Raw genomic sequence first — 18,653 nt, 5'->3', positions numbered from 1 at the left:
AGCGTCTTTCTTTGGCATTTTTGCATGCACTGCTGCTGAAGTTCCCTGTAGAGAGCTGTTTATGATACAAGATGGTATCTCTGTGGAAGAAGCAGCCTTCTTTTTAATTGTTGTTAAAATAGAGGCAGCCTGAAGTTGTGCAGCATCACTTCCATGGCTGTGCTGGCCTTGTTGATTTAGAACAAGGTCGTTGTTTACAGCATCAGTGTGTAGACGAGCTCTACATTCATTTTTAAGTTCACAACGCCAGAACTTCTTAGAGTGGTCTGCACTAAACTTATCGAAAACATAGAGATATCCTTCATGCGAAATTTTGTCTTTTCCTCGCTTCGACTGGACTTTTTCCATTTTTTATATAGACTGCCACCAGGTTTTTAGTTAGAAATATAATAGAATAAAATGGCGAAAATTTTTCTAGTCTGTCTGCGTACTGGATAAAATGATTAGTGAATGGTCCAAAGTACGCGAGCTTATAAAGACGTAGGGGCGAAGAGATTGAAAGAGAGGGGTAGACTTTGGGCCGCCCTCGGAATTAAAGATTAAGGATTATAAATTCGCACCTAGGGATGTCAAGTGGACTGCTAGAAACAGATTATCGTCTTACGCGTGAGAGAGGGGAGGGGTGGAGGAAAGAGTATATACAAGGAGTGAAATGTGAGCAGAAGAGAGGGGGCGGGATAGGTGTCACATGTAATGACCATTCCCAAGGAGATGATCGCCAGACGCATGACGCCAACGACCAGTGTTCGGTGCTGGTCTTGTCTTCATTTGTTTAACTCTACCTGCGTCAATGCGAGATGTGTCACCCAATCACCCCTACCCAATTTCTCAAAATATATCTTTTCAAAGTATCATAGTGTCGTGAATTTGTTTCTATCTATTGTCGCCCAGAGTGTTTGTTTATATTGGTGGATTCACGTTAGAGTTTGTACTGACCACATTCCGTGTCTTGATCTTTACTATGTGTGGAGTTATTGTCGTCATTCATCGTAATAGAGCTTTAGATGTTAACATGGTTTTTGTTATATTACAGTGTGACACTTAGCTAATTCGTATATTACACTAATGTCAAATAAAAAACAAAATCTTTTGGAAAGAAATCCAAAAATGTCATCCAGTGCGATTAGCAGAACTCACATATAGCATGTCATTACCATTCAGGAATCTGACTTATTATAGGCCTATATTCATGAAATAAGCAAAACCTTTATAATTAAAAAAAAAAAATTCGCTGAACGGTGTCAGAATTTATACTATACATACAATATTATGGTATAGTGAAATAAACATTATTATAAAAGTTACGTGCTTATTAAATTATCGTCAAATGATATCTCGCGCCAAAACGTCCCGTCGCCAAAACGGCTCGCGCCAAAACGTCCCGTCGCCAAAACGGCGGCGCCAAAACGTCACGTACCGGGACGGGAGTGTCTCTCCAAAATAGGGCTCCACAGCCACATGAGGAAGTGTGCTCTGAGATGAACCATAGTCGTTCTAGGACTGAAGGAGGACAATGAGAGAATATACTATATAAATGATTCTGTTTGGTGTATGATTAAGAGTCTCATCTGCTCCTGACTGATGATTATGAAGTTAGGTTTTCATTTGGCAGCAACATTATCCTACACAATTACTTCAGTGACCCAACAGAACTCTGCAACAACTCTAACACTTTGCTTCCTGTTTCAGTTAGTAAAAAAAAACCTTAAAAGTCAAAGTGTTAACTAGTGGTGTGCTCCACCTACAGAGCAATTAGAATGTAGTATAGTTTGGCGATGACAAAGTGCAACATTTACCTGGCAATAGCAAGTGCAACATTTACCTGGCAATAACAAGTGCAACATTTACCTGGCAATAACAAGTGCAACATTTACCTGGCAATAACAAGTGCAGCATTTACCTGGCAATAACAAGTGCAGCATTTACCTGGCAATAACAAGTGCAGCATTTACCTGGCAATAACAAGTGCAGAATTTACCTGGAAATAGCAAGTGCAACATTTACCTGGCAATAACAAGTGCAGCATTGCTGGCTGTCCACAGATTGTCCGCATGGAGAAGATTGGTCACATGATCCAGCATGTCCTCCAGACACTGCTCTGACAACATCCACTCACGACCTTCACCGCTTTCTGCCTAAAAAATAAAATCTTCACTTTTACATTTTTTTTAGGTCCAACTAAAGTATCTGTAGAATATCAAATTATATTTTTTTAAAAAGGTTTTAAAATAGTATTTAAAAGTAAGTAACGTAAGCAGTAATCATTTCAAACCTCACAATCAATGAATATTTAAATCTCTTCCATTTCTATCGCTGATGGTTTATTAAGTGTGGCATGCGGCCAGCACAATGACCAACTGCTTGTACTTCCCATGTGCCAGGTACTTATTAGAGGTGGGTGTACACAGGCATCCTACATATCTTAAAGTTAAAAATCCCAGTCTTCACTGAGTTTTGAGCTTGAAGAAACTAAATGGATTCAGCCTCAAAGACTCATGGTAAAAAGTAAAAAAAAAATAATAATACAGTATTGATAAAGATGTGTCTATTACAACTAAAAAAAAACAACATTAAAATATTCTTGAAAAACGTTTTAAAAAAACAGATATCAATATCAGAAAACAAATGATTTCTCCTGAAAAGTGAGAGTAATTTTATTCAACACAACATTCAACATGGTAGGGTAGATGGGTTAGTGAAAGAAAACAAAGTGCCACAAAATTTCAAATTATTTTGAGGGCCTCAAGTTTTCAATTTTTTTTAAGTCATTCAAACACTACAGTGGATCCCTGGACACATTGGCATCATGGGAAATGAAAAGGCAGATAAGCTATCAAAGGCAGGTTCATCTATGGAACAACCAGAAAGACCTGTTAACTACCTCACCCTAAGGTCAATGTTAGTCAACAATCACAAAGAGGAGTGGCTCAACCAATGGGCATCAGGAAACACAGGCAGAGCCATGTACAGAGAAATGACTACGCCTAACAAACTGGACAGTATTAACTTCCTCCCCCACCAAAGAACAATCTACAATTTTCCAACTAAGAACAGGACACACACCACTATTAAATTACCACCTAAACAAAATAAACTCCACACAACTACCCCTTTGCAGACACTGCGCCCACCCCTTTGAAACCGTAAACCATATCCTCTTTGAATGCCCCTCCCTAATCCACCTTAGGCAGACCCTACTTCCACTACAGCCCAACATAACCAACACCCTGTACAGCAGTGCTGAAGAAAACAGCACACTTTTTTTCCTTGGCACAGTCTGCAAAAGAGCTCACAGCTCAGCAGCAATAAAGCTGGCTAGAAGAAGAAGAAGAAGAAGTCATTCAAACAGGAACAAACCAAAAAAAGTCATTAATGCATTTCACCATTGCCTGCAGTCATTGTAATTTTCAGTCATCTGAAACCAGTCCATATGTTTAAAAAATTTTAAAGACAAGATTTAAAACCCAGTTATCTTTTCTACTTTTTCTGGAGTTGGTAAGACACCCCAATCAGTAAAAGTCCTAATTATATGGTATTCTGAGGCACTTGTGGGTTCACCAAGCACCTTAAGGAAACTTACCAATGTTCCCAGAGTTCCTGCAGCGTTCATGACACTTTCGGGGTCGTCAAAGGTCAACATGTGTGTCAGGTCACTCAAAATTTTCTTGCTTTCTTTGTGCCTTCCCTTGGCCAGGTAAAGGATGCGATGACAGCCAAGATCAGATTCAGCCAATGTTCCTAGAATGTATGCAGCATTCCCGGCAACTCTAAAGAGGAAAAAAAAAAGAACAACAATCCAATATTTTAAAATTCTTGGGCCATCAATAGCCTGACCTAATAAGTGAGTTATCTGACATTCATCCTCAACGTTAAACTCCATTTGAGTGAGGCCTTGAGAGGCTCAAATCCTCTCTTGCAAAAGCCCTGGACAGAAACCCTGCTGTCTTGCTGTAGTGCATAAATGTCGCCATACAGGTCGAGAATTTTTGGTTTCCCAGACCTGTCGAGACGGAGATCAGCAAGTCTGGGGCAGTCAAACAGAATATGAGGCACGGTTTCCTCTTCTTCCCCGCATTAGCTGGGTAAAATAAAAACGGTCGGTCATTGTGCTGACTGCTAGTAACTCTTGTATACCATTGACTACTTGGTTTGATGAATATCACTATCAGTGAATGGTAAAACAAATCACTTTCTACAATACAGACAGCAAGTCGTAATGAACATCATTAAAAAAGCATCAAAAATTACACTCACAACATTACCACATTTAAAGGAACTTTTTGAACAAACGTGCCTAAGAAAAATCGAAAAAATCTTGGAAGACAACGGCCACCCGCTCCATCAGAACTACGCCAGGTCGTCGCGAAGTGGGCGACTGCTGTCAATCAAAACAAGAACGGAGCGGTACAAAAACTCGTTCGTACCTCACTCGGTCAGACTCTATCTATCACCGCCACTCATTGATCAGGGAACATGAAATGCACCAAGATACCTGTGTGTAGTCGCTGAATGAACTCTTCATGTTGTCTGTTGTATTTATGTGTGTTTCTGTTGTGTTGTCTTTATATGAGAAACGAGTCCTTGTAATCACAAAAAATTTCCGTAAGGATCAATAAAGCAGTCTTAGTCTTAGTCTTCATTATTGTTATGATTTAAATTAACATTCATCGAGTCACCAAATATCACGTTCAAACACACTGTTTTGCTTCCATACTGAAACTGTTACCTGTAGATTATCCTGTAGATTATAGCATGACATTCTGACAATCGTAAGTTGTCGTCATTGTAACAAATGTGAAGCTTTTCAAAAAAAAACTAGAAGAGCTCTTGAAAATCCGATTTCACCAATGCCTGTGCTCAACATGGCTAAATATCATTTATGTGAAGGTTATGGTGTAGGCCTTGCAAAGTTTTATTAAGTTTATTTTTGTCTTCTGAATGCGAAATCTTTTATTTATAAATTAAATATTTATCGATTTGTTTCATAAACATATATTTCTGTATCTAAAACAAATTATTTTCTTCTAAGTATCAGTCTGGTTTATTGTTCTCATTATATAGTCAATGGCTTGGGGGAAAAGAAAGGGACACAAGATGGTAAATAACTCTGTCGTTCTTTACTCTGATGAATTGGCTGGAGAGGTGTCTTAGGATCTGGACGAATTTTTCAAGGACTTTTTGAGAATCCGTTCGGCGCAATTTCTGTCACTGGCAATGTCTGAAGCCTCTTCCCACCTGGTGTCCACTGCTCTGAGGTCCATGCCTCCCCTGGGTACTGACAGTCTCAAGCAGCCTTTCAAACTTTCAACGGAGTGGCTCTAGGCATGGAGGAAGCTACCCAAGAACATTGGTGTGTAACTCTAGAACGCAAATTAAAAATGTGTGGATCACCTGCAAGAAAGGCCTCCTAGAAGCATCGTGCGGAAGCTGGCAGCCACGAAGTGGAGAGCCCGAGTAGACAAGGAACGATCAATTCATTTTGATCATTACTTCCTAGTCCAAACATCACGCAGGACTACGGGGATGGCATAGGGTAGGATATGAACCCGAGACAACCGAACGATAGTCTTGGGCGCATACCACACGACCAGGCAGACATCCATTTAGGAGAAAATTTATGGTTCTAGGACAGCTCTTGATAAAATGCATTCCAGCGCACTAAAGTTTGTCTGTTGAACTTTCAGGACAAGCCCACCGCGGGCACGCTACTCTGCCTCATCGTGGCGCCCGCGTGGAAACGACCAATAGAGGAAGTGGTTAGGCTAAATGGGTAGCAAAGCAAGACTCCCGTGGGGATGCCGACGGGTAGACGAGAGTCCACCCATTGCACGGGAGGGGTTGTAACAAAGTCCCCACAAACACGTCCCACATCCATGCGCTGTTCCTCAAAGGGACCGTTACATAAATGCGGGTCTCGCACAGCTAGCTTGGTACAATGAAGGAAAATGGCGGAGGCTCCCGGTGCCCTCGGCCTTCGGCCATGTGCAGCCAAGCATGCATCGGGGGCCAAAGGCATTGGAAACAGCAATGTTTTATATAGGCATTAACTCGGGTCTCTCTCAAACAGAACTGTGTTCTCACAGGTTTTTTTTTTTTTACTGTTTGGCGTCCAAACAGGTTTTTTTTTTCAAACTTAGAGCTCGAAGAGACTTCGGCTCAGCTCTTGGACATCAACAAGGACAAGCCCACTAAATGCTGCTGAATTAATGGCAATAATAAGCGGCCTGTATTTAACTGGCAATACAAAAGCGTAGATGAATATCTGCCAACTAAAAAGCTAGTAGATGGATGGAAAACCAGAAGACGTATGAGGATGCAGTCTGTATATACATCATGATAAAGCTGGCCTCTCCACAAACAGGCAAACCATCCAACTAGCAGAACCTCGCGAATAATGTTGATTAGGCCTGCACTGTGTATTATGCCACACAATCTTGCTTTACATTTTGTATGCAGGAAGATAATATTTGGTTTATCGATAGTTTGTACTTCAAAGTTTCTTACATACAACCGTGAAAGATTTTTCTATAATCTTTCTTAACTTAAAGGTCTTATCTTATATCCTACAGACGTTACTTCAAAAAAAAAAAAAAGATGATTACGTCCTACGATACGATTGATTCATGACATTAACATTACCTTATCTACTACAAGAGATCAATAGTAACATATTCATATAGATTATAGGTCACTTGTGAAATATTCATATGTCTAAAGCATAAAGCGCTATTGAATTTCTGATTGTTTGTTGTGCTCAGAAATATTAAGACCTCTCTTTCGACTTCTTTTTGCTTAAAGAACAACGGACTCACAAGGGCCACCTACGAGTTATCTAGTATTAAAATTGGACAGAAGAATAAAACTAAGTCTGTGTATTTGTTCTTCACGATTTTGTGTGTTTGTCAGGACTAAGCTTCGATACACAGCCATTGTGTATTATACAACACTAGAGACCTTTACTGTAACAGAAGAATGCTCAAAACAAACTTGGTTGAAACAGTCAGCTCAGTGTCCCGTTGAACATTGGACCACAAGTAGTGCTATCTTATCTTCTTATCTTATATAATAAAGACGTTACTTCAAAAAAGAAGATGATTACGTCCTACGCGTCATGCATTCAGTCATGCATATTAATCAATGACTTAAATTCTGCCAAGTCACTGGTTTTCCTGGCTGGCTCAGCCAACCCATTCCATGCTCTAATAGCACTAGGGAAGAAGGAGTATTTGTACAAATTTGTCCTAGCATATGGGAAGAGGAATGTGCTTTGTGTTACTAGTACCATGTGACCTAATCCAACCAATAAGAATTTCCCCCGCTACACTTAACTCTCTTTGAAACAAAAACAACAAAAAAAAAAAAGCGTCCATAGCTTCTAAAGTTCTTTTCTTCCGCGCACTTGTCTGCGCTCTACTGACTAGGTTACAAGCGTAGTCCAACGACAATTAATACACTGTAGAAACGCATTCAATCAATGCTATTTAGGAATCCATTATCAATACGATACAGTGCTAATTGGATGTCTAAATGTTCAGCTATTTCTAGTACCTATCATCGATTAATCAGTTGAGTGGAAACAAAAAGTAAGTCCAAATCCATGAAGACTGTGTTTTTTAGTGTCGGGTTTTTTAAGGACGCCCCCTGAGTCCACTAAATTTTAACGGGTACTTGATATATACTGGTGTGAAAGTATTTCTCGCAGAGTATCATGAGGGTTAGGATTTGTTCTGTTGTGCTGCGAGCTTGTCTAAAACCCACCTGTTCTTCTGATATAATTTAGTCTGCTATCCGTTTTAGCCGGTGACTGTTAACATGGCTTTACGGGGGCTGGCTTATGAGTCTGGCGGTGTGGTAGTTTTGACAGCGTTGCCTTTCTTTGGAAGAGTGATAATGTGTGATTGGGTTCAGGGCTTTAAAAGGAATATCAGTATTAGAGGCGAAAAGCTAACAAGTGTTAGTAGAGTAGTTTTAAATACCTCGGGGCTACCGTCTAAGATGCGTGAACCGAACCTGAACTACTGGCCAGAACTGCACAGTCCACGGCAGCACTTGCAAAACTCAAAATAATCTGGGAAGACAAAGGCTTAGCCCTCAACACTAAAATCAGACTCAGACGCGATTAACACAGCAATAGGAACCTGCGATGACCTGCAAACCACTGTCAAATAACGCAAGCTTAAACTCTGTGGCCATATCAGAAGGTCATCGGGGCTCGCAAATACCTTCCTTCACGGAACAGTACCGGGAAAAAGAAGAAGAGGCAGACAGAGAAAGCGATGGGAAGACAACATCAAAGAATGGACGGCCCTGTCATTGAAAGAAATTCTATCCAAGGCAAACGACAGAGAGGAATGGAGAAAGACGGTCAACAGATTGTGAGTAGTGAACCGAAGGTTATGAAGAATAACGGATTAGTGAAGATGCAAGAACTTGAAATATGTTTGGAAATAAAAAGGCAGTTCTGGTCACATGACACCCTTGTTAACCGTCGGCAACAGTAACAGATGTGCTTTACATCATCTGCCCCTATAAATCACAAAGTTTGAAAGACCTTTACACTTCTGTAATCGAACTACTCCTATTTACATGCATGTGCCACAACCTCCTCATATTATCATTTGAATGTAACTCGTTTGTCTCCCTTGTTTTCGCCTTGACACTTGAGTTATCAACCATAATCCATTACAATTGTAGTAGCTGGTTTAATCGAATATAAGACAATCAACTTGGAGCCAAGTGTAAGGCTAAACTCGGCTAGAGGGAAACCTCTTCATGCCACAACGCGTCACTTACATTACGATAACTCTCTATTGACAGCAGAATTATTTTATTTAGGCTAGGCCACGTCTGCTTGGTTCTTGAGCTTTCCCAGATCTCAATGGATTCCAAGCCTCAGCAAGGGGAACTAATCAAAGCTGGCAAAACATCCTTGTTAATAGTTGTTAAATTTAATATCACTGCCCTATGTAGATAAATGTTGTTGTTTTTTTAAGGTGACCTAATTTGTGTTCACTTTTTAAGGCAGAAGAGTCGAATTTTCTCAGCTGTTCCGTTTGTTGCACAAACTATCATATATCAATAAAAGGCAGTTTTAGACTATACATCAGAAAACACGCTTTCCGTTAAACCAAAACATCAGAAGAAAGTGAATGCCCAATATACAATGTGTAAACTTTGGTCAGCCGAGTGGAGTTACCCCTTCTCTAAAAGTACATTTACGATGATTTACAAATCTAAACAAAACTGATTATGAGATTCTGAGAATTCCAGCTACCTGTCGCCTCAGCGTGACGCCTCCGTGAAAACGTCTAGTAGTGGAACTAGATAGGCTAAGTACGGTTAGCAAACAAGACTTGTGCTCATGTTCCACAAGAATTCGCCTATATCGAATGCCCCCTTTCATGGATACAAAAGCAGGTCGACATTATGATCAGACTCATGACTGAGTGCTTCAAAGAGTCCAATCTTCAAAGCTAAAAAGTCCTAGATAACACGCAGTTCTAGACGTAATGTATGACTTAATACACGTCAGCAGCAAGTGATTTAACCCCAACCAGTCGAAACTGGATTCAGCAAGTCGAGGACAGCCATAATGACTACTAGACACCTTCTTTTCTTTCTCTTACAGCAGACAAAGTTTGGTTTGAACCATGTAAATTAGGTATCGATGGGGCAATGGCCGCAATGCACTATGCAAATAGCTATCGACGGGGCAATGGCCGTAATGCACTACGCAAATAGCTATCGACGGGGCAATGGCCGTAATGCACTATGCAAATAGGTATCGATGGGGCAATGACCGCAATGCACTATTCAAATAGGTATCGACGGGGCAATGGCCGCAATGCACTCTGCAAATAGGTATCAATGGGGCAACGGCCGCAGTGCACTCTGCAAATAGGTATCGATGGGGCAATGGCCGCAATGCACTCTGCAAATAGGTATCGATGGGGCAACGGCCGCAATGCACTCTGCAAATAGGTATCGATGGGTCAATGGCCGCAATGCACTATGCAAATAGGTATCGATGGGGCAACGGCCGTAATGCGTTGGGCTACACTAGCTTGTTTTGACAGGGGGGTGGGGCTGAATTTCTTTTCCTCTTAGAAATCTTGGATGATCAGTCGAACATAAGTAAAGCTGCTAAATCTGGGTAACTTGTCGGTAATGGCAGGCCTTCCGGGCAACTCATTTTTATCCATCACTCCTTGTGACGCAGTAAACACTGCAGCGTAATCAGAGCGCAAAAACCATTGGTAGAGAATAACATTGCGTTCACGGTGCAAGGCTAGACCTATATAGGCCTATCATTAGTGGTCTCTATAAGTTGGATGCTAAACACTGGGGCTGAAAGATAAGTTCAAGCCCTCGAGAGCGAATACAGAAAACTGACGGGTAAAAGATATCAATAAAATAAATGAGTTTGTACTTTTACAAATGAAAACTCTGACTGGCAAAAAGAAGGAACTCCATTTTTGTAAAATATTTTACATGTCTCGGATGTTCCTTCAAAATTGAAAATAATCTACTTCCTAGTCCGAACTTCCCGCAGGACGACGGGGGATGGCAGCTGGCAGGGTACGAACCCAGGACCATCGAGAAATCCGAACGACAATCCAACGCGCAGACCGCACGAACAGGCAGCCATAAGCTACTGTGAAGGGACGAAAGCTGAGCTGGTTCAGTCATGTTGTAAGACATGACTCACTGTCAACTATAGAGGGAGCACGACGAAAGGTCGTCCAATTAACAGCTGGCTGGACAACGTGAAAATAATGGACAGGATTCTCTTGATATTGTGCCACGAACAGCTGCTGACCGGAACGGTAAAAAGATTTGTTTAAATGAACTATCACAGCACCGATACGACGAAAGTTCAAAGGGCAGAAGGGATGAGATTTATATAGGCCTATGACTGCGAGTCATTGAGAATGACGGCGTATGTCAATTGTCAACTACAGCTATCACTTGGAATTTTAAAAAAAAAGATAGATATTAACAGTGCTATGAATAAATATATTTCTTAAAGACAAGAGTTTTCCGATCTCATTTTTTTTAATTTGCAAGACAAAGTTTGGCACTAGTTTGAACTTTTTGACCTGGAGAACATATTACGTCAAAAGAAACGCTTTGTTCACCGATCTGCTTATAAATCCGTTAATTCCGTCTTTTATGTGTTTGATCATGTATGTGTGTGCTACAATGCTTCTCTGCCGGCATATTGATTGCAGACGACTATTGATTTGATCCATCTACAAAACACGTTAGCCCTGAACATGTATTGATTTGATCATCTACAAAACACGCTAGCCCTGAACATGTATTGATTGCAGCGCTCCACGCAAACCGTCAAGTGCACTGGAAACAAAATATATCAACAAATTAGATAGCCATTTGGGCGCGACATTGTACTACCTCCCTGCTCCCCCCTGTCCCCAACAAAACATGTGACGTTCTAAATTCATTGATATTCACCGAGCTATTAATGTCACTAACGAGGCGTAGTGAAGGGCCCATTTCTACAGTTCCAACAATGACATTAAGGTTAAAGGTATAAATGCACAGAATCACCATCTAATAGTTATCAAATAATCAAGAAATATGACTTGTAAATATGCCAAAGTTGTATATATTACATTAGAAATGAAGCCCCAAACCTCCTGCAGTCAGGACTTAGGGCCTTCGAAACGACAGTTCAAAACGTTAACCATACGACCATCACGTTAATGACTATTAGGCCCTAAGTCCAAATCGCCAACCATCTAACTTGTAGGCTACAATAAGATCTTAGCACAAACAAGCGCCGCATTAGTAAATTCATACTTTTGTAATGAATATCAAGTAAGCACTGAGGCCTACCAATCTCATTATAAAACTGGGCTTGATTTCTACCTAATCAAACTGAAAATACATTTGTACACTAATTAAAACAATAAGCCTACAAAAATGCATAAATATTCAGGACAAATCGATTGAGCTTTCATTAGTGGATATGGAACTTTAATAAGATAATCAAACTAAAATTGTATTTTATAAACTTTATGCAAGTCCTCCGCCAGAGATATTTGCGTCCCAGACAATTTGCACGTCTGGCCTCCTGTGTACTCCTCCCCCCCCCCCCATGTGCTAAAAAAACAACAACCTCAAATACGTATATAAGATTAATTTTTAAAAAAGCATGTCGGGGCACTTGTTGGGTCTCCGGACTAGACTCTTCCCCCCACCCGGTCGGAGGGACTGCTGAGTGTTAAATTCAACTTTGCAACTATTGCTGAGTCAGGGAGAACGATCCCTCTAGACACGTGATTTCACAGAGGGGCATGAAACATATTTACATGCTTTCACTAGGAAGCGTTGAGGCCACTCACAGAGATTTGAAAGAGATTTGCTCTGTCATCAATTGTATCAAGTGTATTTTATGACCCCCAGGGCATTGAGCTGGCTCTAGAGAGAAACGTTAGTTTAGCACAGTGTTCTCGTTAGAAATAATGACTTTACTGGAGTTTGTTGACTATCTACACTCTGTGGTCTCCTTTCGTCACGAAGCGAATATAGTTCATCTCATAGCAATGAGATGAACACCTGGACATTAGATGTAGTCAGAGCGATGTCACCGGGACAGCAGTTCTCCCTCTCCACGCAGCTGAGTCTAAAGAAACAGAAAGCGCCGATACAGTTAGGGATCATTGGCATCGCAGATTCTGCCAGGGCCCGAGTACGCTGTTCTGTCTCAACGTGGCACTCGGGTGGAAACGGCCATTAGAGGAAGTGGTTAGGCTAAATGAATAGCAGAACAAAGCTCCCGTAGGAGTGTCCAAGGGAACACGAGAGTGGTCCCATTGCACGGAGCGGAGTTGAAAAAGAGCTCCTACAGCCCTGTCGATAATCCATGCGCCGCTCCTCAAGGGACCGTTATATTAATGGCGAGTCCTCCACGGTTAGCTTGGTACAACATAGGAAAATGGCGGAGGTTCCCGGTGTACTCGGCCTTCGGCCATGTATTCTAGTCCATGCGCCCGGAGTGCCAGATACATCGGAAATAGCAATGCTTTACATAGGCATTGACTCGGATCTCTTCCAGACTGAACGGTTGTTCAAACAGGTTTTGTTTTTTGTTTTTCCTGTTTAATCAGGTTTTTTTTTTCAAACCTAGAGCTATAGCTCTTAGACAATCAAACGGTTTTGCCAGGGCGTAGCACTGTATTATGGGTCAGGGATCATTGCCCTCGCAGGTTCTGACAGGATGTAGCACTGTCTTATGCAAGCTGCTAACAGTCACTTGCTCCTGATTTTTCTCATGTCTGGGTTTAGCCGTAAGGCAGTAGAGGTTTTGATTCAAAGTTCTCCTTCTCCTAAGTGGATAGTCAACCACGGTTAACAAGCCTCTCATGCCCAAAATGTTTTGGTTTAGGGGCCAGACTCTCTCCTTCGCCCGTTCTCCTATCAGTGATTACAGTTCCACCGAACGCAATGTTTGAGCCATGTTGGGCTGGTGGTCAGAAGCTATTTGAGACACATTTATTGGAAGCATTTTAAAGGTAGTGGAGTGCTTATATCCATTACCACTTCAGGCAATAACAATTTAATGGGCAATACATGATTAACAACATCATTCTTAACCACACAATGAACACCATGCATTATCATTAACACTATGTACACTATGCATTATCAGCAACACTGTGTACACTATGCATTATCACCCACACTATTTACACTAGACTGTGTACACTATGCATTATGAGTTATCACCCACACTATGTACACTATGCATTATCACCCACACTATTTACACTAGACTGTGCACACTATGCATTATCAGTTATCACCCACACTATGTACACTAGGCATTATCACCCACTCTATGTACACTATGCATTATCACCCACACTAAGTGTTCTTAACCTAAAAACGTTTAGTCTGAAAACACACTTTGCACCCCTATTGCATGCTTAGTGTGCTATGGTCCAATCTTTTTTTTTTGGACATGTTGGGGTGATGGGGGGTATATAAATATAACTCAGCCCTATACCCTTTGATAGGTAGACAAGATTTGGCCACTCAGCTTCACATTTCTAAAGGATCTGTCAGCTGAAGAAATCAAAGAAACTAGCTTAACCCCCCCCCCAACAAAAAGGAATGAATATTCCCATTTAATAAAAGTACAACATAACTGATAAAAATCACTGAACTTTGGGATATCACAGGACAGAAGACTTAAACTTAAATAAGAAAAATATTGGACCTCTGATAAACTGCTGACCTTTGCAACAACATGCAAAGTTAAACTGTACATTGCAATTTCAAGACGTCCTCAGGGCTCCCAAAGACATTCCTGCAGGGAACAGAACCATGGAAGTGGCAGAAAGAGAAAGCAACAGAAAGACAACATCAAAGAAGCCTGTCTTGGAAAGAGATTCTAGTCAAAGCAAAAGAAAGGAAGGAATGGAGAAAGATGGTCATCAGATAAAGATGATTGACAGATCAAGTGTGATGCCCAAAATGGTCCCACAGACTAAGGGATAGATTTAGGTGAGAGCAATAATATATGAAAAAAATTTAACGCACCATCACTTACAAATATACAAATTATAATGGAATAGAATACACACAGAGACACAAAGATATATAGCTGAGTTTTTAAGCAATATGTTACAAAAAAAAACATAAAAATCATTTTCTAAATCAACCAAGAAAAATAATGACTGGGAGTTAAACCATCTGATTAACAAGATTTTTTGTTAGTAAAATGTTTTACATGTTCAGATGTTCTTTCAGTGTTAGAGGTAATAAGCTACCAAGCTCAAACCTTCCGCAAGTTGATGGGGGATGGCAGCAGGCACGGTTTGTACCCAGGACCATCAATATGACCTAATGACAGTCCAGCACACATACCACATGACTAAGCAACACTGCTGGTAATGCACATGGATATTATATACTTAAGTAGGGTCAGAATAATAGGGACATACAAATTATTGTAATCTTTTCTTTATTATTTGGGATTTATGATAAGAATAATTTAAACATTATATTCATTAGTGTTCATTAATGTTGGTAGAGAATGGAATAAGTTACCTGAATCAGCCAAGAAAACCAATGACTTAGCAGAGTTTTAAGTTTAAGTCATTGATTAACATGCATGACTAGATTGACACATGAAATGTGTAGGATGTAATTATTATAAGTAAGATATTTGTAATTGTAATATATATAAGATCTAGATGTAATAACTTTTTCATTATTCTTTATGAATATAATTACTAAGGCACTGAAGGATCTAACTCTAAGTAAGTTAAGTAAGTCTACAGTTATCATGTTATGAGTTCATGTGATTATCCTATTTTATAATTTACAGACGTCCCTTTGTTGTTTAGGTCTATACATTCTTTCTGTTGGTTACTTACCGATGGGTTTTATTTCCTAAAAGTTGAACTAAAGCCCATAATAGATCTTCTGACCCTGAATGGCTTAAAAATGTTGATATCGTGTGTTCTTTGTCTGTATGAAGATCATCTACCAGCATTTCCAGAGCGGCATAATTAGAAAGTTGGTTTTTATCCAAAAGCTGGACAAAATAATCTGATTTGCTCCAGTTGCAAGTCATGGTATGTCAAAAGACACAATTTATTGTTTAATTTTAGGCAATCTAGATCTAGAGATCTCGATTAAATTGTTTACAATTCTTTTAGGCAATAACTAGATCTTTATCATAATATATCACACCAATAAATAATTTCGTATATTACGCCACAACGTTCACCTCCATCTTAATTTTTTGTTTACATCGTATCCACTATCTGATCACCGACCTATACAACTGACTTAGATCTAGTCTATATGGTGAATATGGAATATTCTCAAAATGTTTACGTAAAAATTGTTACAAAACAAACATTAATTTGAGCTAAATTTAGACAAAACAAATTAAGATTTTTATATCTAGATCTAGAGAGAAACTAATAAACGAAATCTAACTAAAGCATTTAATTAATTTTCAGAACTTAGTCTTAGATCTAGATTTAGTCAAGAGTCACAAGAGCAGATAATCAGTTAACTGAGCAAAAAGAACAGCAATATTTTTTTAAACCCCCCCCCCCCCCAACCGCGACTCATCTTTCCCAGATTTGTAAAATCTGGTCAGATTTGCCGATTTAGATTTTTAAACTCTTTGGAAATTCAATTTTACCATATTTTGTACCCTGCAAAGTTTACGTGAAACATTAGTTTCCTGAAAACGAACCTATATAATTTGATTTTTTAATTTAGATTTGCTTATTTTACCCATTTAATTATACCATTTTTAAAACATTTCTTAAAAGATTTTAAGATTTATGTCAGGATTTGAGTTAGATTGACATATACAGTTTAAAGATAACTAGTCGACCCGAGGCGTAGCATACGCCGCGTCGTAATGGCCATGATCCAAAGACCGCTAAATAGCAGGGGTATGGAGAGACGTTTACCCGGATTGTAAACTCGAGGAGGGTCATGCGGACGTTCTCGGAAGTGAATAGTGATAGTAGCCAAAGAGAATTATATATATTATAGAGATTGGCTCCTTAGAAACCCAACTCTCCTCCAGTATACACTCATTTTGTTAACAAATTCAGGCAATGTTTTCCCTTGCTTGATTGAAAATATCTCTGAAAGCTTTAATGGTGGCTTGTGTTGCCTATAAGTAATTTCAGCACTGCCTAGTACTTTATGGTGTATGTAGATATATGTGGGCCAACAGCAAAAAAAAAAAAATGAAACATAATATAATTTATATATATAATTAGATGTGGAAAAATAAGCAGGTCACAACTGGGTCTGCGTATCATGTGAAACACCACAATCATCCTTAATCTTCAGTACATTGCCATTACATTTGCTGGAAGCCTGCTAGCTATTATTGGTTTACCAAAAATGTTTTTTTCGCTATATTTAAAAGGGTTGAACCACTAGGCTTGTAGGGATTAGCTTGTTGTGCTCAAATCCTCCTCCCCACCAAAAAGAAACAACACAATCGCCTAAAAAAATATTAGGGAACCGCACAACTAAATGTTTTCACACAAATAAGTAGGTTATGAATAAAAAGATATTTGTTATGTATTTTTTTTTCCTGTCAATGTTCTGTTTTGAAATATTTTCCAGTACCTCATTTATTCTCAAAGATTTATCTCTCAAGTACCCCTGAAGCAGAGTTCTCATTTCCATGTACTCACCACCACCCGTCTCACTAATTTTGTTCTAATAATTGATCAGTGGAGAATTAAGCTGTTAGATAATGAATTTGATTACAGTAGATGCATTAGACCATTTAATATAGGTAATCAGAATTAGATCTATTTAAAATTTATAATTTTAAGACCATAACCAACCAATACAAACAATGAATTTCAAATTTATTTTTTTTAAACAAAATTCATATTTATTCATAGTGTGAACATTTATTGTTTTGTTTTTTTATCACTTCCATATTATTATTATTACTGTTTTTGTATAACATGTCTACCATGTCTTGGCAATTTTCGTAGGTAGCAATTTTAAGTGGCTGTGCTGCTGCAATGACCAAGACATTTATTATGGTATTTGATTTTCAAGTCCTAATTGGACACACTACAATAATAGCAACATTTTTTTTTCCCTAAGTACACTTTTCAAAATAAATTATCATTTTTTTATAGTACTTTTTTAAAAAGTCAGCTCATACAACTTAATATCATTGACAGGAGAAGAGACAAGGGCAAGCAACTGGCATCTAAACCAGTAGGCTTTAGACAGGAGGAGTGGTTAGCCTTGCTGTATACCCACCCAAGAGAAGAAATACTCTATTATCTCAATCTCTGCTGCTGTGTAGCAACACCAAAAAATGGGAAAGCTGTTAGGAGTAGTTACGAATCTATAATACATACAAACGTTAAGTCTGTCCTTCTATACGGTTCTGAAACTTGGAGAGTCACTAAAACAAATATGGAAAAGCTACAGACCTTTGTTAACAGATGCCTACGCCGGATATTAGGAATTAGGTGGCCAGAAAAGATAACTACTATCGATTTGTGGGAGAGAACTAGACAAAAGCCCATAGCCCAAGACATCACAAAACGAAAATGGAGCTGGATAGGACACACCCTGCGAAAACCAGCTACCAATGTTGCAAGGCAGGCACTTGGCTGGAACCCACAAGGAAAGAGGAAAGTGGGCAGACCCAAGCAAACCTGGAAGAGGTCAGTCGTCAGTGAAGCTGAGGGTACTGGAATAACATGGGAGCAGATGAAGAAAGCTGCTCAGAACCGAGTTCGGTGGAGAGGTGTGGTTGCGACCCTATGCTTCCCTGGGAGTGCACAGGATTAAGTCAAGTAAGTAAGTCAGTCAGGAGTAATAGACCTTGAGGAAAAGTCATGAGCTTTGGCAGCCTCAGTACTACACCCTGGCAGAACCTGCAATGCTGCTGGTCCTAAACTGTATTGGATACCTGCCATTCCTTTGGACACATCAGCTGCATTCAGAGGGGGGACTTTTGTATGGGCAACAAAGTTCGAACCATAGATATTGCAGAGGCATTCATCTTTTAGAATAGCCAAAGTCATTCTGCAACTGCAGAAGGCCAACAGAACGCTCATATATATTAATAACTGATTTATCTATCTTTCTTCTCCTGGGTGGGT

The 18,653-nt window shown here is 39.6% G+C and overlaps 1 protein-coding gene across 1 annotated transcript in view; it reads right to left on the bottom strand.

The window, feature by feature from the left end:
• The window catches only part of LOC106059768 (uncharacterized), a 34,904-nt gene extending 19,098 nt beyond the window's left edge, over nt 1–15,806 (bottom strand). The window contains exons 1-3 of the mRNA XM_056041099.1: nt 15,408–15,806; nt 3,581–3,767; nt 2,005–2,135 (exon numbers count right to left, since the gene is read on the bottom strand). Of these exons, the coding sequence (XP_055897074.1) occupies nt 2,005–2,135; nt 3,581–3,767; nt 15,408–15,607 (518 nt within the window). The 5' untranslated portion in view covers nt 15,608–15,806. The remainder of the gene's footprint in view (nt 1–2,004; nt 2,136–3,580; nt 3,768–15,407) is intronic.
• Between the last annotated feature and the right edge of the window lie 2,847 nt (nt 15,807–18,653).

Source organism: Biomphalaria glabrata, chromosome 9 (genome assembly GCF_947242115.1).
Source record: "Biomphalaria glabrata chromosome 9, xgBioGlab47.1, whole genome shotgun sequence".
NCBI classification, from domain to species: Eukaryota; Metazoa; Mollusca; class Gastropoda; family Planorbidae; genus Biomphalaria; species Biomphalaria glabrata.
This window is presented reverse-complemented; position numbering and strand designations above follow the sequence as displayed.